Source organism: Carcharodon carcharias, chromosome 13 (assembly GCF_017639515.1).
Source record: "Carcharodon carcharias isolate sCarCar2 chromosome 13, sCarCar2.pri, whole genome shotgun sequence".
Taxonomy (NCBI): domain Eukaryota; kingdom Metazoa; phylum Chordata; class Chondrichthyes; order Lamniformes; family Lamnidae; genus Carcharodon; species Carcharodon carcharias.
In genome coordinates this window covers 38,238,294-38,261,949 of record NC_054479.1, presented here as the reverse complement: position 1 = coordinate 38,261,949, position 23,656 = coordinate 38,238,294, and the positions used below count along the sequence as shown (strand labels likewise).

Genomic DNA, 23,656 nt, shown 5'->3' with positions numbered 1-23,656 from the left:
GATCCAATTGTTTAATGGACTAACAGCCCCACAATGTTTTGTCAGCATTTTCTGTTTCATTTTCAGACCTGCTACATTCATAGCACTTTTTTCTTGTCTGGACCACTCCATATCTTTACATGTTCTCAACCAGTTGAATGTTCTTTTTATGTCTTTCCATCACCTCACTGATATTTTTTTTAAATCATCCGACAACCTTATATTAAGGATTTAATCCTACTCCTTCCTGCCCGCAACTGGCTTGTTAGCTCTGATGAAATATTGACTGAAACGTTAACTCTTTCTCTCCACAGATGTTGCTTGACCTGCTGAGTGTTTTCCGGCATTTTGTTTTAATTTCAAAATTCCAGCATTTGCAGTATGTTCTTTTAGTTTTAGTGGCTTTTCTGTTCTCCCCTCATCCCCCTTTTGTCTTTAATTTAACCAAATTTAAAATGTTTACTTGTCCTTCTGATGTAGGATACATATCCAAACCTTAAAGCCTGCTATTTCTCTTCATGGATGCTACCTGATCTAATATATTTCCAGCATAATCTGTTTTTATTTTAGATTTCCACTATTTGCATTTTTTTTCTTTTTGATCTGCAATTAAAACATTAGCCAGCCTGATGCAACACAATGTCACAAAGTCTCCTAGTATTGGTTCAGCTGGATTGGCTTTGCAATAATAAAAATTCAAACCAGACAAGCCGTACCTCAGGTTAGCTACAAAGACATTGAAACTTTCTTCGGATTCAAAATGTGATAAAACTTCCTATTTGCCACAGAAATTTCTGTTGTTTACTGTGTTGACTGAGGAGTCAGTCAGCGCACTGCATTTGAACTGGGATCATTTAATGGTATACTATAGAAGGTGCTTTACCTCAACATCAAACTTGCACACATTGGATCTGGAAGTACACAATACTGACAATCAGTGCCAAAAGTGGGAAAGAACTCTAGTCTCTGGTATTGACGTCTCCAATCCTAATGACACACAGAGAATTCAGAGGCTGAGTCATTCCAAGCCACCCCTGCACACCTTCCTATGGTCAGCCCTAAGAGCAACTTTGGCAGAAATTACTTACCAGCCTCTCTTAATGAATATCAATGATCACAGTGCATCCTCTATGGCACTGACTAATCATGTCAGAAACTATTCCATACCAAGCATTGGAAGAATCCCCTAATAGCTCCAAAACTGACCTCACCTGACAAAAAGTACAATTCACTATATACTTACTTTGGCTCTCTGCTCATTAACACGGTTAAGTCTGGTCTCCGTCTTCTCTACAGCTAGGTCCCAATCCTCCAAAGAGCCTAAAAAAGGAAAGGATAAAAGGATGTTTTACTACTCTGAATGAGTTTCATTATTCCTGTTCAAGTTTCTCTAAAGTTACTGAAGGAGATGGCACAATGTTAAAAAGAGCCAACATAATTTCTTGACATTCCTTGATTGTAACTGTTACAGAATCATTTGTAGCTTGACTTGTACTTAGATGAAGTTTGATAAAACTTAGCCGAAAGGATTGATTTCCTTCAGCTCAGCAAATTTTTCTACTGAGTCACTGAGCCATACAGAGCAGGTATGATTCCAGAACTGGGACCATGCTGTATCAGCTGACCTCAGGGCATTGCTTAGAGTGCTACAATTGATCTCAGCGCTGCTGGGCTGGAGGAAGAAAATCAACCTTGGTTACTGTTCCTGTTTGCTATAGAGTGACACTTGTTGATTGTGTATGTTGGACACTGGGTGAGTATACAATCTGATTCAGCCATGATACCTCTTCGATCTAGTGCCTGCTTACTGCTGAAATTCACACATGACTCAGGGCCACCTGGCTAAGTAATGAAACATGGTTAGTTCCTGTGGAATGTAAAGTGTGAACACCTTCAGGATAGAACTAAAAGTGAAAGAGAGGGAGAACATCAATTTATGTAGCAACATACATCCTCAGGATGTTCCAAAACAAATTATAACCAATCCATGATGTTTGATGTATAGCCCCTTTATGAGGCAAACATCACAGCCAAATTTGAACACAGGAATTTAATAAATGACCAGATAATTTTAATGATGTTGAATGAAGGACAAATGTTTCCTGGATACTAGGATAACTCTCTGCTCTCCTTCAAATAATACCATGACATCTTTTATACCCACTAGCTCTCAGCCTAACATGTTATCTGACAATGCACAGCATTGAAGTGTCATCCTAGGTAACATGCTCAAGCTTATTGCAGGACTTAAAGGGGAGAGTGGAAAAGTGAGAAACTCATCAGAAATTGGAAGTTTAACCACTTGGTCTGAGCACTGCTTCAAAGATTCATCTAAGGGTTGAGAATTCTTATGCTTTCTGCTTACTTCTGGCAAGGCTGTCCCTTCAAATCTCCAACTATCCCATGGTTGTAGACTCCCAGTTCAACAAAGGTGTCGCAAGTGTCTTAAGCTTAGCCACCTCAGGTCAGAACTCTCCTGTTTCTAAATGTTCATTAACTCTGGAGTCTTGCATATAGGAGCTCCCTCTCTCTCTTCTCAGCTTGGCTATCCCAGAAGTCCAACTCACTGCTAATAGAGTCCTTTAGTTATCAAGGGTTTAAACCCTTTTATCCAGACTTTCAGCTCAATTCTGCTTGATAGAATTGACCCCTGCAGTATATTTGTTCTAAAGTAAACTTGAAAATAGAACCACACACAATGTACTCCCCCTGTAATTAACTTATTGTTTACCCCTTTTTTTCCTATTCTTTATCTCCCAGTTGGTTATATGTTCAGTTCCTGGAAGCTAGTTGAAGAAATTATCTTCCAGAAAAACCTAGTTCTTAAAGGAACCATCACCCCCAACATAAAACATAGTTTTTTTTTCCCGAGAAGAACATGGGCCATCAAAATTGAGAATAAGAATTCAGCATTCTTGGAGCTAGAATGTGTCAGCAGCCTCTCAATTTCTATGGAACTACAAAGCAGCAGGGAAAGAACTTAAACCTTTCCTGGAAAAGGGCACTTGGTCCAGAGCTTGGGAGAGAACTTTACAATCTATAGGATCAGTCATCCTTTGGTTATACTGTAACAGCATTTGACTGCCCCAAGATCAGTTCTTGGCTCTATCAAGTGTCTTGACAATCTGCCTTCTTTCAAATTAAGATCACACATTAGAAATATTCACATTTACCTACTCTAGCCACAACTGCCATGTGGAGATATAGGTCAATATCAGCAATTTGGCAGAGGAGTCAGGGGGGTTAGAACCTGGTAAAGTTAGCACTTACAAAAGTTCCAGAAAGCACATCAACTTTTGCAGCGAGTTCATGGGAATGTAACAGTATTTGCAGTGGGTCCTTGAGAGTAAGATGCTCCTGGAAGAATGTCAACATTTGCATGAGGCCCCTTATCCACTGCCTTCGAACAACTCAGTCTCAGAAATAGCACGTCACATATTCCAATGCAAAATAGAATAAATGAAATCTCATTTCACTTATTCCACCCAAGTAGTGCTTTGCTTAGCCATCATGAGTGAGGATTGTGTTAACAGCTTCACTTTCACATTACACACCCTCACTTTATTTTCAGCCACATAATGATGTGATCTCTGGTATTCTTTATCACACTCTTGACATTATACATGAACTCACCCTCTACTCTCTCAAAGGCGAGCAACACATCACAGACATGCTCAGGATAGTCAGTGGTACATTGTACTGCTCGATGTAAGGCCTTTCTGCAGTGCTGCGGATCACCATGAGCTCTGCAATATCATAACAAGCAAACAGAAAATAAATCAAATAATTTGTTAATGGATGCAGATACACTTGCCAACAGTGGCAGTTATGGCGCCTGTCATGATAACCACAAATCCACACACACCCTCTTCACCCAATCATTTTACTAAGGTCACAATTATGTTTCTTCTCTATCCCTGTGGCCAGAATAATTATTTTAATAATATTCTTACTTTTCATTAGTCCTGGTTCATTCTTATCAGGTATTTGTAATTTCTATAAGATTTCAGTATTTATATTATTGTTATATCCACATATACCCTGACCTTTGGTTCTCATCCTTTTTTAAAAAATCTTTAAGTTACTGTATCCACCAAGCGCTCTCCCTCTTTACTATTCAAGTTTCTTGCCATGGTCTTATCTGTCCTTTCTGTTAGGACTTCGGTTTCCACACAGTTCGGGTGCAACCTGTCTCTGTGGTACAGCATGTAAAATGCCCACTGCAATAGAGTACCAAAGAGCACCCACTGCCGGTATGTCATACTCCCACATCATACCGTACCTTCGAGTAAGGATGGAAGATAGTTTGTGGGAAAAAAATGTAAACTGCCGTTTGGTCAGACTGATGCCCTTACCGCTCCAAATTGTAATACTCCAGCCACATGTTGGCATATGTTGCATTTCCTTTGGTCATTATTCTATCCCAGAGTTCCCGAGCTTTCTGCATATTTTTTGAAAGTCTTGCCTAGAAAAGAATTTAACATAGTAAGCACACAAACAAGGGGTGAGCAATAATCATAATCCAGTTCAACCTTTCAATAAGCAAATACACAGTACAAACAAAATCTTCTCATCTCCAAGTACTCTGCATAAATCACCTCTCCTCATCCCTGGGGTCAAATAAGCCACCCACACACTCATGGATATTTGTCACAAACCAGTTACCTTCATCCTCAGGGATGAATGATAGTGTAAATCACCCCTAGGCATCCCAGAAACAAACCACCTGTCCTTATTAGACATGCGACAGACCTTCTGTCCCCTCAGGAATGCACATATAAAGCAGCTCACTCCCCAGAAGCACACAGCACAAACCATTTTTCCGAATCTCTAAGGAGATTAGTAGATCACCCCTTCCACTTTTAATAGGAATACTTCTGCCTGACAAATTGCCTAGTTATCCTTTGCATAACTATAGGAAAAGTAGCTGAAGTCAGTAACATTAACTGCTCATAATGAAAATTTTAAATGTACATATAGGAGGAAACAAAAAACTGGCCAATTCATCCCTGGTGAATATTATTCAAATTCAAGGAGTCCTGGCAATTATTTGGAGAGCATTTAATTAAGTTGTAAAGTTCAAATTATTGAGTCAGCACAGATTTTTCAGAGGTAAGTGAGGTCATATAACCTCAGTAGTTGCTTAGGCTACAAGAAGAAAAGACTGCTGAATTTAAAAGTTAAAGTTCAGTATAACATAATGGTATAGCACAGACTATATTTATTATTTTCCTTTTGGGGAAATCAGTGTAGTTCATATACTATATATAAGCTATATATTTAAATATACACACACATTCACTTGTAAGCTAAGCTCTGAAGCAAGCTGTGGTATGATGCCCTGACAATTTTTGAAGAAGTGAAAAAGATAATGTGCAGGAAGATCCAATAGCCAAAGGCATTTTTAAAGAAAGATGTTTTTGTTAACCTGGGCATCTTACCAAAATACAAGACTAGTGAAAGTACTCATGAAATTATGAGTGGCTAAGAACTCACCTATGAAATTAATCTGAAATACAGAAACCAAAACATCAAAGCCGAGGACAAAAAGGACCCCAACTCTTTTCTCAAAAGCTCTCTGGTTCCATGTGTAATCTTACCTCAATCCTCGCCCAATTCTGTAAAATTGTACATGAGGGGTCCCCACTCTCACCAAATCCTGCAGGAATGCCAGAAGTTACTTCAATTTTTTAATCAGCCACAGTTTAAAAACATCAGATTAAAGAGACTGAAAATAGTTTCCCTAGTGAATAAGTCAAGTTAATTCCTAAATCTAGGAGAAATACTGGATGGAATTAGGAACCCACCCATTAATGTCCTGAGTGAGTATATAGGTGGCAACTAGTAAAATATCTTTCCTGAACCATACAAGGGATGAAAATCAACATATTTAACGGAATGATGAGGGAACTAACAATTATAAACTACTAAAATTTTACACATGCATTATAAATATGTTTACCACAATTGAAACAGAACACCAAACACTAAGCAAGGAACTTGTGCTGCAGTACTGAAAGTAGAATGCTTCTATAATAAACAAAGGGCCAGTAACATCCCTTATTTCATTAGTTGAGCTGCCACAAGTGCAATGCCAACTCCCTCCCAAGCCCTTCTATATTAGCTGCTTACATTTTCTTCTAAAATGAGACAACAGAATTAAAGCCATTGAATGTGGCAGAGGGTTAGCAGCTGATGTAATTTTCATTCAATGACAACATCCATAACATAGAACTAATGTAGTCTCCAGGGTTTACTGATCCTTAGCCAGCAATATTAAAAATGTTCTTCCAGTAATATGGTAAAAGAGCAGATTAACAGGTTTGTGAAAAGCCAAAGTATTAGTAAGTCAAAATAATTGAAACACAAAGAATATTTTCTAGGAATATTCAGAAGATCATTATACTAACTTTCTATTCAAATTCTGTACCCCAGAGACTTTTAAAGAAAGAGGTATCTGAAGAAGGAACAAGACCAAAAGAAATACTCTAGGTTAGAGGTACATATTGTAGAGTTCTGAAGGACACCTGAGAGGATTGTGTGGGACACCAGCTATCATCACAAATCATTTCACTATGGAGAGAGTAATTCAGCCAACTGTGCCCATTGTAACTCAACCAATGGAGGTAACTATTCTATTTACCTATACATTTATTCCAACTGTTCATACAATTCCAGTCCTGCAGAACATCACTAGTGGTCAATAATTTATTGACCTGGCACTGTCAAAGTTCTGCATAGAAGCAAGGAAATATGGTATCCTATAGTTAGGAAGTTAACAATTCTGACACAGGCAACTCCAGACCCATTAACTCAGTATCTATAACAAATAAAATAATGGAATCCATTCTAAAGTATAGCTATAATACGACATGTACAGTAATAACTGAACAAGAAAGAGCCAACATAGATTTAGAAAAGGAATATTCTGTTTGACAAATGTAATAAATTTTCAATTTGCCTGACAGAATAGTAGAATAAATAATGAGTTCTCAAAAAACAGTTGGATGCTACAATGGATTGATTAACATATTGAAGAGAAATTAACTTTAATGAAGGAATGACCATTTCCCACCTCTGCCTCTTTATGCTTGATAATACCAAGTATTCTTTCTGGCCAGATTAGTCAATCACTGTAATAAATGACTACAGCATAACTGACAATTCATTTTTAAAACATAAAAGTACAAACATACGTTGCTCTATATCCTGTTTCAAGTAGTCCACACCACGACTGAAAGCTGATCTGAGCTCCTCCAGTTCTTGACTGGAATCTGTTCAAACAAAATGACAAAGAATTAATAGGAAAGCAAACCTCTACACGAAAAGAAAGAGGGCGACCTTATGACAAGTCTGAGGGAGTGGGAGAGAGGGAGGCAACATTATGGTCAACTGTTTAAAATCAACAAAGTTATGGGCTTAGTCTCAGGGCTGAAGATAATTATAACCTCCATCCAATTCTGCCTCCACTGATAGAGAGTTCCACTGTCCAGATGTTAGTTCTCAGTGCCTCATATCCCCCTAATCCTACTGTGGAAACGGGTTCACGTTTTCCTTTATTCAACAGCAGGAAGATGGTAAGCCAAGCATTGTGCCTTTCATTTGCTACAAATAAGAGTCCCCTCTCGTGATTATGAAATGCTACTGATAACTGTGACACTTTGGTGGTGGGGGGGTCACATCACTGTTTGAATCATAGAGGCTTTAAGTAGGTCCAGCTTTAATGTTATGAATTGTCATCTGGACCTTTTTTTTAACCAATCTCATAACTGCTTCTCTTAGTTCAGACATTGTGCATTTCACTTTCAAATCTGCAGTCAGTGCCCTCTCCTCAAAAAAGCACAGCCTTGTTCATTTGCTCTCACGTTGTTTCCTTTCTAGGGTCTACCCAATTTCACACCCACCTTTCCAACTTCCTGTTTGGTTCCCTTCAATTTAGTTCCTGCCTTTGTCTCCCTGCCATGCTCAATCTCTCCAACATACTCAACTTGTCTTGTCTCACCAACATCCTCCACCACCTTTCCTCTATGTTCCAGCTCCATTGGGTTACACTAACCTGTCTCCACTGCTACCTGCCCAACTCAACTAATGAGTAATGAATCTTCAAAAAAAAGATTCTTTCTCTGCCAACCACCCCACCCCCCAAAATCCCCCACAACATCTGGCCTATTACTTCCAGAGTCACTCAAGCTTCCATCTTGATCTCCTCTTCTTTCATATCTGCCTCTTGTGACATCACCCACAGTTCTGATTAAAGTGACCACAAGTATGCTAATGACACCCTACTCTACCACTACGCCACATCGCTCAATCCATAACGGACTTCCTGCTGCCCAGCTGCTCCTCTGACATTATGTCATGACTTAGCCAAAACTGCCTCCAACCAAACAATAGGTAGACCACAAGACTTGTTTTTAATCCCTCTCAAAACTTTGTTCTCTTAGCAACAACCCTATGGATGTTTCCTCATTTTGAACCAGGCTGTATAGAAACTGAGTCCCTTTCCATCCCTTAGCTGAATCTCAAAGCTGTCATCCTATCCGTTACCAAGACTGTTTACTTTTAATCTCACATCATCATCCAACCTTACCCCTACCTCATCCTACTATTTCAATGACAGACTCTTTCTGCCTCACTGAAGCTCCCCTCTTCAACATGTATTTCACCAGACTTTATCTCAGCCTACCCTAACTCCACACCACAATATCTCAGTCCCTACCACCTTCTACTTTCCCCAAAAGGTCCTCAGCATTATGACCAGACTCCCAAGTCCAGTACCTTCTCTGCCAACTGCTTTTTCCTAAAAAAAACTTTTCATTCTTAGTACCTCAGCATAGCTCTGAGATTCAGAGGGATCTGGGTGTCCTAATGCATGAATCACAAAAGGTTAATATGCAGGTACAGCAGGTAATTAGGAAAGCTAATAGAATGTTATCATTTATTGTGACAGGAACTGATTACAAAAGTAGGGAGATTATGCTTCAGTTGTACAGGGCATTGGTGAGACCACATCTGGAGTACTGTGTACAATACTGGTCTCCTTATTTAAAGAAAGATGTAAATGAGTTAGAAGCAGTTCAGAGAAGGTTTACTAGACTAATACCAGGAATGGGCAGGTTGTCTTATGAGGAAAGGCTGCACAGGTTAGGCTTGTATCCACTGGAGTTTCGAAGAGTAAGAGGTGACTTAATTCAAACCTTTAAGATCCTGAGGGGCTTTGACAAGATGCTGTAGAGAGGATGTCTCCTCCTGTAGTAGAATCTAGAACTAGGGGTCACTGTTTAAAAATAAGGGCTCGCTCACTTAAAACAGAGATGGGGAGAAATGTTTTCTCTGTGTGTTGAGTCTTTGGAACTTTCTTCATCAAAAGGCGGTGGAAGCAGAGTCTTTGAATATTTTTAAGGCAGAGCTAGATAGATTCTCGATTAACAAGGGGATGAAAGGTTATCGGGGGTAAGCAGGAACGTGGGATTGAGGTTACATTCAGATCAGCCATGATCTTATTGAATGGCAGAGCAAGCTCGAGGAGCTGAGTGGCCTATTCCTGCTCCTAATTTGTATGTTCCTATCTTCCTATGTTCATATTAACCTGCATCTAGCTTTAGCATTCCTGTAAGACTTCTCCACTCTCCTGTCTTAATGAAAAAGTGAACTTGCCTCAAATCAGATATTAATTGCAAGGAAAAACATTACCATTCTCAGAAACATTTTATTGCCGTTTACACTTTGCCATTGCTAGATAACATTGTCAATGAGATAAAACTGAACAAGTAGACAGTCACTTTTATGCTGTACCTTGGCTGAAATTAACTCTCCGTCTCAGGTAATCAAGAAATGCCTGCCAAAGCTCCACGTAGTCTGTAGCCTGAATGAACCCAGCATTCAATGCTTTTTCAAAGGTCTCTACCAATAACAATAAAAACATAGTAAATTCCATAGAAATTATGTCTTACAGGTAACAACCAAGAAAAACTGTACAATGTCATAGAACATTGTTACTCAATAACCTAAAACTTTATAAGCACAATCAGAAGGTGCGTGGATTAATTATAAATTTATTCTATAAACCCACCAACTCCCATAGCTACCTTGACCACACTTCCTTCCACCCTACTTTCTATAAGGACCTTACTCCATTCTCCCAGCTTCTGCATCTTATTTGTTATGATGATGCGATCTTTCATACCAATTTGTCTTCTTTCACCCTCGACGTTGTTTCCCTTTCACCGTGGTGTACAGGACCTTCGACCATGTACATCCCATTTCCTGCACTACTATTTCATCCCTTCCTTTCCCCTTCCTCCAAGAACCACAATAAAGTTTCTCACCTTGTCCTCACCTACTACCCCATCAGCCTCCCAACATGTAATGGGTCATCCTCCACCATTTTCGCCACCTCCAGCCAGATGCCACTACCAAATGCACCTTCCCTTTCCTTTCAGCATTCTGAAGGGAACATTTCCTCCACTCTTCATTCAGCCCCAATGCCCTCTGCCCTTCCCATGGCACCTTTTTCCTGGCACCCTTTTACCTCCCTCCTTTCCACCATCCAGGGCCGCAGAACGGAGCTTTGAGATGAATCAAAGATTTACTTTTTTTTTTCAATTTAGTCTACTGTATTCATTGCTCATGATGTAGGTAAGGGGATCAAAGGTTACGGGGAGAAGGTGGGTGAATGGGGTTGAGAAACTTATCAGCCATGATGGAATGGCGGAGCAGACTCGATGGGCCGAATGGCTTAATTTCTGCTCCTATGTCTTACGGTCTCCTCTACATTAGGGAAATGGAAGGCAGATGGAGTGACCACTTTGTGGAACATCTTTGTTCAGTCCATAAGCATGACCATGAACTTCTGGTCATATCATTTTAATTTTCTGTCCCACTCCCAATCTGACCTCAGCTACCTACACAATTCCAAGGTAACTCAACACAAGATTAAGGACTAGGCACTTTACAGCCTTCTGGACTCAACACTGAGATCATAACCTCTGCCTCCATTTTTTCAGACAGCGGCTATTGATGATGAGAATGAATTCCGATTTACAGCATTAGACCCATGTTTTGTTCCGTCTACTTGTCAAATTACCAAATTACCATCCCCTTTTTCCTTGCATCATCATCACCTTTGTCATTTAACCTCTCGTCTTCCACCTATCACATACCTGCACTTTTGTTCTTTCCTCGCCACCTTCTTTCCTTGTCTCCGTACTTCCTTAAAACCTGTTAAATCTCCAGTTCTGATAAAAAATCATTGACCTGAAACATTAACTTTGTTTCTCTCCCAACAGATGGTGCCTGGGTGTTTCCAGATGATATGCTTTTATTTCAGGTTTCCAGCATTCACAATATTTTGCTTTAGCATGGGTTAATTACACCCGATTAAAAGTATAATTATCCATTAAACTCAGCACCAGGATTGGGAAGGAAAGGAAGAGCTTCCCAAAGATGTCTTAGAAATGTTAAGTGGGAACAAACCTAACCAGAAGGTAAGGGTTTTTATTCCAGTTTCATTTCTCCCTCTCATTAACTCTGATTAAACGGAAAAGGAAAGGGAGGTAGATTTAAAAAAAGTTAGAAGGAATTCTGCTCTCTCTGCCTAAACATGAAACTAAGCTAAGGCTTTTCTAATGCAATGGGCTGTTCTCAGTACAAGGTTACCTGTTATAATCTTGTGTTCAGCTTTATGTCGCTCTAGTGCTAGAAGATATCGTTTCCATAACCCAACTATCCAAGGGCAATTTCGAACAGCTCGCTCATGTGCAGACAAAACTAGATCTTTGATCTTCAGCTGTCTGTCCTGGAATGGCAAACATAGATTTGCAGATTGGAATCAAATCAATAGTGATGCCTGAGTAGTGATAGAGAGGAAAAACAGATATCATAAAGTATGGAACAAGAGAAAGCAATTCAGTCCAGAACTCTTCTCTTACAACATACTATGTGCTGTTTCACAGACATGGATTCAATCCGCTTCATTCAGTCTGCTATAAGTGAAGAAGCAACGCTTCCAGAATCCAAACACCAGAGAAAACGGACCTTAGGGAAACTTTACTCTGTTCAACTAAAGATGGATCAAGGAAGTGGGTCACTCTATATCACATCCACTCTTTTGCACATCACCTGTTTAAAAGCAGATAAGAAAACAGGGGTTCTGAATAATAACCAACTAAAGGAAGATTATGCGAGGTGGGAGCTCCATATGCAAAAGGGATTTGGAAAGTGGATTCTGTACAATTGCCAACTAGTGGTGCATAAAGGAAGCTCCAGCAAATGGTGGATTAATGACGAAGAGATTCTACATACTTTCCAATTAAGATAATCAGGAGGGAGCCTCATCTGCAGTCCAAACAAGTCATGTGGTAGTCTGAAATAGCAGACATTTATCAGGGATAGTAGATACCACCATAGGTTTTTTTGTACAGACCATGGAGCTACTCAGCCATTTAGTTTAAATCTCCTTAGACAATGGTACTTGCCCATTATAAAACTGTTACACATTTTTCTACTTAAAGTCATCAGATTAATTAGTGGAGAAAGCATAGCAAATTTATAAAATTCACAAGATATTTAGAGATGTTGAAGACCAGTTAGCCCATCTTAATCCAACCATCCTGAATAATCTGAAAATCCCACAATTCAATTGGTTCCTAAATGATTCCAGGATTTTTGCCTCCAATCTATCTAAGAATCCAATCCTTAAGTTGATCATTCTTTATATTCAAATCACTTTCTTCAGGCCTCTATTAAACCAAAGCTTCATCTGTCTCTCAAATGGATGTAAAATGTCCCATGGTCCTAGTTCAAGAAGAGCAGGGAAGTTTTCCCTGTTTTCTGACCAACATTGATCTCTCAAACAACATCCATCCAAATACCAGTAAAACTGCTCCACTGAAGACCACGGAGGACTCTAGCACTCGGCCAGAGGTCACTTTCTCAGAGAAATTCCTTACCAGATAGAGCGTGAAACGTGCCCATAAGTCTGGCACTAAACAGTTCTCGGACAGTGCCCGTTCAAAGATAATCTGAATCCGTGCTGGGTCTCCATCCTTCATTTCAAAGTCAATGTAAGCTTGATACTCTGCTAATTTTGGAGGATCTGCTACCAACTGTAATGGAATAAACAAAAATGATTTGGGAAACATAATTCTCCAATAAGTCAATGAATTCTTTTTCCAAGATCAAATATTTTAGTGCTCATTACATAACAGCAGTAATCCCACTGGCATGCACATCACCTAATTCATCAATAACAACAGAAAATAAAAATAGAAACTCTGTTTCTCCCTGCTCAGATGATGCCTGAGCTGCTGAGTATTTTAGTTTCCTCAAATAATTCCTCAAATTAGAAACCATACCACAACAGTAATGCTGGACAAATCTAATACAAGGCTGGGATCACTCACTTGTGACACAATTATAAAAGGCGGCCCTACAACCTAAATGGGACTAAATGTATACACCAGTCAGTCAGGTCCCAGAATCAGTGCTACATAACTCTCACAGCAAATCAAAACACCAGAGGAAGAAGCACAAGGGATCAGTCAGTAAGCACTGCGTTTTAAATCCTTGACAAAAACAAAACAAAAAAAAAAAATCGATGAACCTGGTAATTTTGTCCAGACTCCAAAAAACAGAAAGTAGGTTGGCCTCAAAGAAAAGCATAAATCCACTATGGATTGACTTGTTCTCACTCCCAACATCCAGAGAACGCCTCTGGTTTAGTGCCATCTTGGACAGGCCATGTTCAAGAACTTAACACGTGGAAAAAAGTAGATTAATAGCCATATTTTTGACTCATTATTGTGCTGCTCCATTGGGGCATCAGAATGTACACCTTTAATAAATAAGTTAATTCAATATGTGGAATCAGAGATCTTGGGATCATGTCAGCTACTTGTCATAAGCAGTGCATGATCAATGCAGATGAAATGAAATAAAATTAATGGCTAAATGCTCTTCAAATTAAATAAAATTATCAACTGAGTATAACCACTTTGGCTGCCAGATCTGGGCCACCATATGGTCTTGGAGTGAAACTAAACTCCATATTTCTCTCTAATCTACTGATTTTATTTTCCATTGTCACTTTACTTGCTGAGTCACAAACTTTTATTCAAAATGTACATTACAGTGAAAAACATCAAGGTAGTCACACAGACTGAAACATCAACTGTTAACAGTGAATTTTAAAATTAATTTTCTTTTATAATGCATTTTGAACAGGTCTTAACTATGGCCACACCTCCAGAACTCAAATGCTAGAGTAAAAGAGGGTTAAACCATACCAGATTTTCTTCATAGGGCTTGCGTTTTCCCATCTGTTGTAGGGCCTTCTTATACAGTTGTGTCACCGGTTCATCAGGCAGCTCATCAGCCCACTCCTTGTACTCAGCATATGTAGTCTCCATATCTATACGGGGCACAAACAGATGGCAGTAAGCAATCCGATCAAGAAGAGAGTGAAATAATCACGGCTAAGGCTTGACTTCAGTTAGCAACTCCACAACATTAAGATGCATTCATTTAGAATAAACAGAGTGCATCCTTTACCCATATACTGAACCTCTCTCAATAAGGAAAGCACAAACAATCTAGGCCCAAATATCTGCAAGATGCCAGCTATACCATTCCAAGACTGCCAAATGTTGTAACTTCAACTAGGTTAGAAAGCTCTGATTTTTTTTTTTATTTTAGGAGCAAGAACAAGAGTTCTTAATTCTGCACTCCTGCCAAGAACTAGTGCAACTCACACAGGTGCGGTCATAAGGTTCAAATGTTTGCTGCGCATGAGATAAAGCACAAAATGTAAGGAAGCACTCAGAAACCCATCCAACAATCAAACACATCTTGGACATGTGAATGACAAAACCACAGGAAGATCCTCCAATGCATTTACCATATGTTTCTTTTCAAGTCACCTGATGCAAAGTGGGGAAATATATAATTTTTAAAAGCTTCAAATAATGAAAAAGAGGGGCTCCAGTCTCTGACTCCATAAGCTACATTTTTAGGATACGATCACTTGAGCAATGTGCCACTAGGTAGGCCAGCAAGAAATTAAAAGGGAAGGGAAAGCTAGCAGCAACACAGTAACAAAGTGGGTTTTTTTTAAGTCTTTTGATGAAGTTGTCAACAAGTTTAGGAGTCAGTTCTAGAATATTTGACTGCATGTGGAATTCAGAAGGGAGGTCTCATTTGGAATTAATTGTAAATATTGTATAACATGTTGAAAAGTCAATTAAAAGTGGAGGAACCTGGAGCTCAAAAACTAAGTTCAAGGATATGCTGACATAACTAGTTGGATATATGCCCCATTGTTGGAGGAAAATATATTGCCAGGGAATACAATTAGTGCCTTTGGTGAAAGGTCTGGATAATGTAGATAGAAATAGATTGCTTGACTTTCTCATTAATGGTTAATTAATCTGAAGATGATAAAAAGTTGGTGTACACATACAATTTTCGATGGTCTTTTGGAAGCAGTGAGCGCTGTGGGCAGAATCGCCCTGCCTCCCAGTAATTTATGTTCTTGGTCCAATTATGAAAGATTTTACAAGTGCCTGTCTAACACCTACTCTACACGAAACAAATCCAACACGACTCCCATATTTCTAATAGATGCACATTTAGCCAAGGGTAAATTCAAAAGCATCTTACCAAGCAAAGGGACACCCAGCTGCCTCGTGAACAGTGTGTGTATTCGGTCAAGTTGTGCATTCACCATCTCCTGCTGATCCGAAGTCAAAATGCTGCCAGCTGAGGGCTGAGAGAGGGAAGACATTCATTTAATTAAACTGTCAATTACTGGATTTGAAATGGAGGAACGGACTTGAACATTCCAGAAGACCCCAATCCTCCTAAGCATTTTGATTTCAAGTGAACAATTTAAAATTTCACTGCAACTGAGAGAGAATTTCAGAAGGTGACAAAGTGTTTGAAGCAGTTTACCTACTGCACATGGTGTCTCCATAATCTGTAATCACTGTTCCTTTCTCAAACACTTATACACATCTTTTTATAATTACATAATAAAACACTTCAATATTTCTGTTTAATATTTTCTAATTCAACAAGGTACAGGGTATGAAACAGAACTATCTACATATACAGACTTCAGTGAGAATTAGCAACCTGAGGCACAAGTTCTGCTGCTCATCCTAAGTTTGCAAATTCATATCAACTGTGAGTTGCACCTGAATCAGACTGAGCGTCAAATGCCCAAATCCTACAATTATTCACAGCCTCCTTAATCCTGTTTAAAAATCTCTGCAACACTCGACCAAGATTTCAATGCAGGTATGGGCAAAAAGTTTAAACGCCCAAATAAATACCTCATTCCCTCTTCCAACTGAAGGAAAATTCAACATCACTGCCTGGCTGATGAATTAAGCAGATAATGCACCAGTGCAAAAATTGAGATACAAGTGCTGCCACAGACCAGTGTCAAGAAGACATAATAATGTCCATAATGTTATTGGGAATTATTTTAAAATGGAGTTCCAGTGGTGTCAGTGTCTGTGTGTATCAGTGTGTTTGTATGTGTATGTGTGTGTGTCTTAATTGGATTAAAGCCAGATAGTCTAGAGGCTTTGATGTATAGAAGAGAAGTAGGTTTGAAATGTTAATTAGATAAACATAAGGAAGTTAGAAAGTGAAGTGTAAAGGGGGAAATTTGCATTTTTAAATAAACCATTCAAAAGAATGGGTGAAATATTACATCAAGCCAGAAGAAGCCAATACGTTTAGCTAATAAAATTGGTGCTATGAAAGGAATTTATTGTTAGAAGAGGTAAAGTTCAAAAACCTAGTGATACAATGAGAATCTGCATTCAAAGAGGAAAATATGTATGAAGGAAGAGAATGCTGTTGGTAGAAAAAGAGGGATTCTAAGATCTAAAGCCTCCGGCCTGTAAGCCTCAAGCCACTGTCTGCAAGGACCCAGAGCTGAAAGAAACTCATTTTTAATGTGACTGTCCAGAGTGTGCTTTGCCAGGGGTCTGTTTAAATCTGTGTGTTTTACTGTTGCTTTAATGGAGGTGTAACTGGGAGTCAGATTAATTTCGGGATTTTTAGAAATTATTATAGTAATTTGTAGACATATATATGCACTTACAATCTTTTAATTAATAAAGATTTAATTTAGTTTTATAAAAAAAAACCTCTCGAGACTCGGTGGTCTTATAACTGAACTCAAAGCCTGCATCTCGAAACATAAATTGTAAAAATTGGTTATTACTGTTGTTTCAAGTTTCCCTCTGGGGTTTGAACAACTCAGCATTTACCATCAGCTGTGTCATAATATCAGTGAACATTATTTCATCAGTGACCCAAGTTCAAACCCAATGTAGGCATTGGGGTATAAGAATCCCTTCTCTTAGCTAAAATTAGTTTGGACCAAGTAAATCCAGTTTCTAAACAATGTGGATCTGCAGCTCAAAACAGCCCATAATTTGGCACTAAAATCTCACTTTCACACTGCAAGAATGACAACTGTGTAAAAAGAAGTGTTGTGCTGCTGCACTTTGATTTGTAGTTAAAGTACATTTTTCAGGCAGAAATGGAAGCCGAAAATTGAAGCTATTCCACTCCCTGTTAATGATATCCCTCCCAACAAAAAGGAATGTGTTCAAGCTGAATGCATTAGTTCAAGAAGCCTCAGTTTAAATGGATTTTCACAGATGAGTAAATTGAAAAAAAATAAACAGTTTACAATATAATATTTTCTATACAACTAGCCAATTATTTCTTGCTGGGCCTCCCGTGAAAAGTTACAGTTTTGCCGATCCCATGTTGAGTATTTAGGCCATGTTCTTGATGGCCCCGATCGACTCCTATCCAAACGCCGTGTCGGCAGCATTATCTCCCTTTCCCTCCCCTGTGCTAAAAAGGATCTGACTCATTTTCTTGGCATGACAGGGTATTGTCGGCAGTGGATCCCTAATTATGTGAAACACACTAGGCCCTTGCAGGATCTCGCCCGCCCTTCTGCCCCTGAGGACCTCGCTTGGAAGTTGGGACTCTCAAGCCTCTTTTGCGGCTCTCAAGACAGCCCTTATTTCTGCCCCCGCCCAGGGCCTTCCAGATTATACTAAATCTTTTCGCCTTTATGTTCATGAACGCTGCGGCTTTGCAAAGGGGCTACTTACCCAGTTCCATGGGAATGCCCAGTGACCGGTTGCTTATTACAGTACTCGCTTAGATCCTGTTGCACGCGGTTAACCCTCCTGTATTCGATCCGTTGCGGCAGCCTACCTTGCTGTCATCACCGCCCAGTCACGTACCCTGTTGTTCTACATGTTCCCCAAGCAGTCGCGGCTCTCCTTAACCGTTCGGCCACCCAACACCTTACCGCTGCCCGCGTCTTCCACTATGAAACAGCCCTTTTAGGGGATCCCTCATTAACTATTGTACGATGTACCACTCTCAACCCCGCTACCCTGTTACCCACGGAGGAAGACGGCGAGCCTCATGATTGCTCCACTATTGTCCAGAACTCCACTCTACCTTGCCCAGATCTACAGGATCATCCTCTGTTAAATCCCGACCTCCTTCTTTTTGTCGATGGCTCCTCTACTCGATCACCAAGCGGTGATTTACTTACCGGGTATGCTATTTGTGACTCCTACTCTGTTATTGAAGCATTACACCTCCCGCCGTCCTGCTCTGCCAAGGCCGCTGAACTTTTTGCCCTTATACGAGCCTGCATATTTGCTGTCAAACAATCGGCCAATATCTATACTGACTCTCGATACGCTTTCGGCGTGACACATGACTTTGGGCAACTGTCGAAACTCCGGGAATTCCTCACCTCAGCAGGAACCCCCATCCACCATGGGCAGCTCATCACTAATCTTTTAACGGCTATCTAGCTCCCCTCCTCCCTTGCTGTTATTAAATGCTCTGCCCATACACAGGGCAATGATTTTGTTTCTCAAAGTAATGATAGGGCTGACCATGCTAGGGCTCACTGGGTCTGTGATTCCCCTTTGTTATCAGGCTGCAACCCCTTCTCCTGTAGCTAGTCTAACTGATATTATTCACTTGCAGTCACAGGCATCTACCCATGAACAAAACAGTTGGACTCAAGCATCGTGCGCACAACACTCTGACGGCCTCTGGATTTCTTCTGATGGCCGTGCTGTTGCCCCTGCTTCATTCCTGCCCTGGATTGCCCGCATGTTACTTTCATTTACCCATGCAGGCAAAGGGGGATGAACAGAATGGCACAGCAGATGTGGTTTGCGCCTGGGTTTTTCACTATGGCAACTAAAGATGCTTCACAATGTCTGCTTTGTCAACGACATAACCCAGGCAAGACGCCCACAGTGACTGCTGGTACGGGACCCCAGCCATGGAGCCCATTTGTACATCTACAAATGGACTTTATACAAATGCCTAAATAAATGGGATATAATTATGTTTTAGTTATAGTATGTTTGTTCTCGCGATGGGTGGAGGCGTATCCCACCCGACGAAATTATGCTATTATTGTTACAAAATTGTTGTTGCGTGAATACATACCCAGGTTTGGGATACCAGAGATCTTATCAAGTGATAATGGGCCTCATTTTATCGCTAAAGTGATAAAGGAGCTGTTGAAGGCCTTACAATGCAACCATCACCTTTCCTGCCCATACCACCCCCAGTCTAATGGGGCAGTGGAAAGACAAAATGGTATTCTGAAAAACAAATTAGCTAAATTATGTGAAGAAACCAGTTTGAAATGGCCTGAAGCTCTACCCCTGGCGCTCATGACTATACACTCTCACCCTAACCGTCCCACCTCCCTTTCTCCTTATGAAGTTGTAATGGGGCGTCCTATGCACCTCCCAGTGGCCCCACCTTTGTCTGCTAAGGAAATGGACATCCATGCTATGGATGAGGGAATGATTACATACTTTATAGCGCTTACTAATTCTCTCAAAAGCTTGCATACGCAGGTAGTAGAACTCAGAAAAAGCCCACCATTGAAGACTGCCATCAATACCAGCCTGGGGATCTAGTTCTGGTAAAGACCTTCAGGAGAAAGAACTGTTTGGAACCTCGATACGAGGGGCCTTTCCAAGTCCTGCTCACCACCCATATGGCCGTGAAGGTTGAAGGATGACCCTTGTGGATCCAAGCCTCGCATGTCAAGTGGACGCTGACCTCAGACGGAAGTGCTTGTGCAGTAACTTTAACTGAGCCATCAGAATGCTGACACTGATTTGGATCGTGTCCTGCATGGTCCTTGCGGGGGCATGGACTACCAATTCTGTGGTTCAACGGATGCAGGCCATAGCTTCGCAAGTTAATCGGACTAAATGTTGGATTTGTACTCATTTTCCTGTTAACCCCTCCTCCTCAGAGATGCATTTTCTGGCTTTCCCCTCAGATTCCGCATGGTCCCTAGGTAATACAGGGGCCCTCATTCATCAAACGCCCATTTGGAGACGGGAGCTCACCTTTGTGGTTGTTAAGGGGCTGGCCTGGCTATGCATCAGGAGAAATTATGCCAAGGGTAGTACTCGAGTGGGCGAGTTGCCATTGGGTTCTTGTGCCTACCCTCCTGATTATAACTACCAGGAGGACCGATTCCGGTTCCACAACCAGTCTGGTCCTTTGACTTCCTTTTGGGAGTGCAAGGCCAATGAGATGGTGTGTCTTTCGCAGGTCCCGAGATCTGAGGATAGACTCACATACTTTAATGGGGGTGGGTGTGATTGCCAACGATCATACAATCTCACCTCAAATAATTCCACCTCCACTTGGACCACTAATGGCTACTACACTGAAGAATCTGGGTAAAAATCAGTCTGATTGCCCTGACTTGCTGGCCCTGCGAGCACTGCAGCTCAGTCAGACCCGCTGCATCCGCTGGTATGACCAGACGAATTCCTCTTTTGTCTGGGACCGGCTTAGCTTTTGCCAAAATTCCACTTATTGGTACCCTAACCTTGTCCGCAATGGCTCATTCTCGCTTTGTGGAAACAGGTCGTACAAAACCCTCCCTGTCAATTGGGTGGGCACCTGCACCATTGGCTATATTGTCCCTGAAGCCTTTGGGGTCAAAAGCCTTACTATTCACTCTCTCCACAACCATCTAGGGCCTGTGAGGCTTCATAAACGATCAAACTGGAACCCGCTTGTCACCCGCAACACTGGATTCCACAAATTTGTCCGGGCCTTCATCCCAGCTCTAGGGGTCTCAGAGCTGGAAAAGGCCATTATTAATATTTCTGCTACAGTGGAACTTATTGAGGATAAGACTGTTGACGCCATTCAGAGTCTGCAGTTGGAAGCTAAGTCCCTTTCCAAGGTTGTCCTCCAGAACCGTATGGCCCTGGATTTCCTGCTAGCAGCGCAGGGGGAGTCTGTGCAGCTATTAATGAAACATGTTGTTTCTACGATAACAAGGACCAGAGGATTGAGACTGATGTACATTTCATTCAGGACCAAGTGCGCCTCCTCCATGCAGTTGCCCAGAAAAAATTCTTTGACTGGTGGGGGTGGCTCCTTAATGTCGGTGGGTGGTTTGGGGGCCTTTTCAAAACTCTTTTCAAATATCTTGTCATAGGTCTTGCCCTGCTTATTGTTTTGTATGTTGTTTTCCCGCTCGTCCTCTGTTGCATCCGCTCTGTCTGCCGACTACAGAACCTCCAGAGTCCTGGTGGCAAGCCAGCTATCTATTCCCTCCCTCTCCTCAGGAGTCAATACTCCACTGAAGATGAAGCCCGGCAGCTAGGATACATAGAACTTGGCTAAGGGTGGTGGATTGTGCTTGTAAGACAAAAGGGGGGAAGTGTGGTGGCCTAGACAACTACAGGGAATCCATTTAGTGCTAAAAGGGTTAATGGGGAAGTTGAATTATATGCCTAGGCCTAATAGAAAAATACTGCAGCCTTGATAATACCATCTTGTCTGACCACAGTTGTAGGATGAGCCCTGAGACATTCCATTTTGTTCTTTCTCAGGACGAATGTAATCAGGTTTGTGACAAGCATGTGCATAAGCACAACATCCGTTATGCTGGGAATGGAAATTTATTGAAATATGGATTGGTCAGTTAACTTATTCAAATAAACGGTTAGGTTTGTGCAAAATTTACTGATTGGCTATAAAAATGCTTTTAACAGATCTGCATGTATTCTGCTGCGAGATGGTACAGTAGCTCTCATTGTATTGTCTCCCTTGTGCACAAGTAATAAATGGGGTTTCTACGTACGAAATGATGCCTTGGGGTGATTAATCTCCGACACTGCTGCACTTTGATTTGTAGTTAAAGTGCATTTTTCAGGCAGAAATGGAAGCCGAAAATTGAAGCTATTCCACTCCTTGTTATTAATATCCCTCCCAACAAAAAGGAATGTGTTCAAGCTGAATGCATTAGTTCAAGAAACCTCAGTTTAAATGGATTTTCACAGATGAGTAAATTGAAAAAAATGAACAGTTTACAATACAATATTTTCTACACAACTAGCCAATTATTTCTTGCTAGTTTGCATCTAGCTCCATGCAATACAGAGTCTTTACAGGTTTACCATTTGTTCACGTTATGTTAATCTAGAGTTCTCATTCTCTTACCTGTAAGGTTCCTAAAATAGCATTTTCAAACTCTCTAAAGGCCTCCCAGATTGCTACTCCTTTTGTCATATGTAGTCCAACAGCAGTTAAGGCTCGATCAAATATACCACGAGCTCGCTCAATACCACCCTGCTGACCAATCCCACCAATGGAGTACTGGGCATATTCCAGCCATATCTCAGGACCTGTAATGAAAATTATTTGTTAACATTAGTGTATCAAAACAGAATTAAACCAGTACATGTATTCTGACAACCAAGCCTTACGTTGTTACCAGGTGCCCACATCAAGAGGGCACAAATAACAAAACTGGTTTCCAGAAGGTATAAGGGGGGAAATGCCCCTTTACACAGAGCAGCACACACCACAATTTCGCAACTGTAATAAAACTCATTCCTGTCAGACATAATTTGTCCTCTTAGACAGGTCTCAAAACCTGATTCTATTGTGGAACAACCTGCATTTAGACCCTAAAATTATGTTGTGAGATAACTGATCACAACAACTTGTTCACATTCTACTTTTAGCAGAGGCATAAACCTAATTATTAAAAAGAGGTTAATACCTTCACTAAAATACTAGAGAGGAGTATTTGTATACTTGTATCCAGTGACATTATTTCAGGGTCTAAGTGTTCATTCACTTTTACATCCTGGTTGTTCTACAGTGGAGTCAACTATGCCCAACATATTGTGGAGCCTGTCCAAAAGTCTGCTTTTTGTCCAGTGAGCTGAGTTTTAATATAGTAAAAGAGAATAAGAAATGGAGGCAAAATCATTGGGAATCTATTCATGGTGATTTCTTTGCAGTTTTGACAACTAAGATGAGTGTCAACTAACTGGACACCAATTTTATCAGTATCTACAGGTTCTACAGTTTGACACGCTTAAATACCTGAGTGAATAATGGAGAATATGATGATCACAGTGTCTACAATAGATTCTAATATGGGGAACTTCATCAGCCTTAGCAGTGTACCATCACTCCCAGTTACATGAAATATTTGATCACTTGTCTGCTTGGATTTTTAATTTCTCAGTTAACCAACAGCCAGGATTAAGGCTGAATGTATGTAACAGAGGAGAGCTAACTGTCAGGACAGCTTAGTTTTTGC

General features: G+C 40.5%; 1 protein-coding gene across 1 annotated transcript in view; it reads right to left on the bottom strand.

Moving 5' to 3' along the window:
- sart3 (spliceosome associated factor 3, U4/U6 recycling protein) overlaps positions 1–23,656 on the bottom strand; it is a 42,234-nt gene that overhangs the window by 10,165 nt on the left and 8,413 nt on the right. Inside the window, exons 4-14 of the mRNA XM_041202225.1 lie at positions 22,543–22,727; positions 15,637–15,742; positions 14,265–14,389; positions 12,930–13,085; positions 11,638–11,776; positions 9,775–9,882; positions 7,176–7,253; positions 5,580–5,638; positions 4,335–4,444; positions 3,613–3,725; positions 1,223–1,299 (exon numbers count right to left, since the gene is read on the bottom strand). Of these exons, the coding sequence (XP_041058159.1) occupies positions 1,223–1,299; positions 3,613–3,725; positions 4,335–4,444; positions 5,580–5,638; positions 7,176–7,253; positions 9,775–9,882; positions 11,638–11,776; positions 12,930–13,085; positions 14,265–14,389; positions 15,637–15,742; positions 22,543–22,727 (1,256 nt within the window). The remainder of the gene's footprint in view (positions 1–1,222; positions 1,300–3,612; positions 3,726–4,334; positions 4,445–5,579; positions 5,639–7,175; positions 7,254–9,774; positions 9,883–11,637; positions 11,777–12,929; positions 13,086–14,264; positions 14,390–15,636; positions 15,743–22,542; positions 22,728–23,656) is intronic.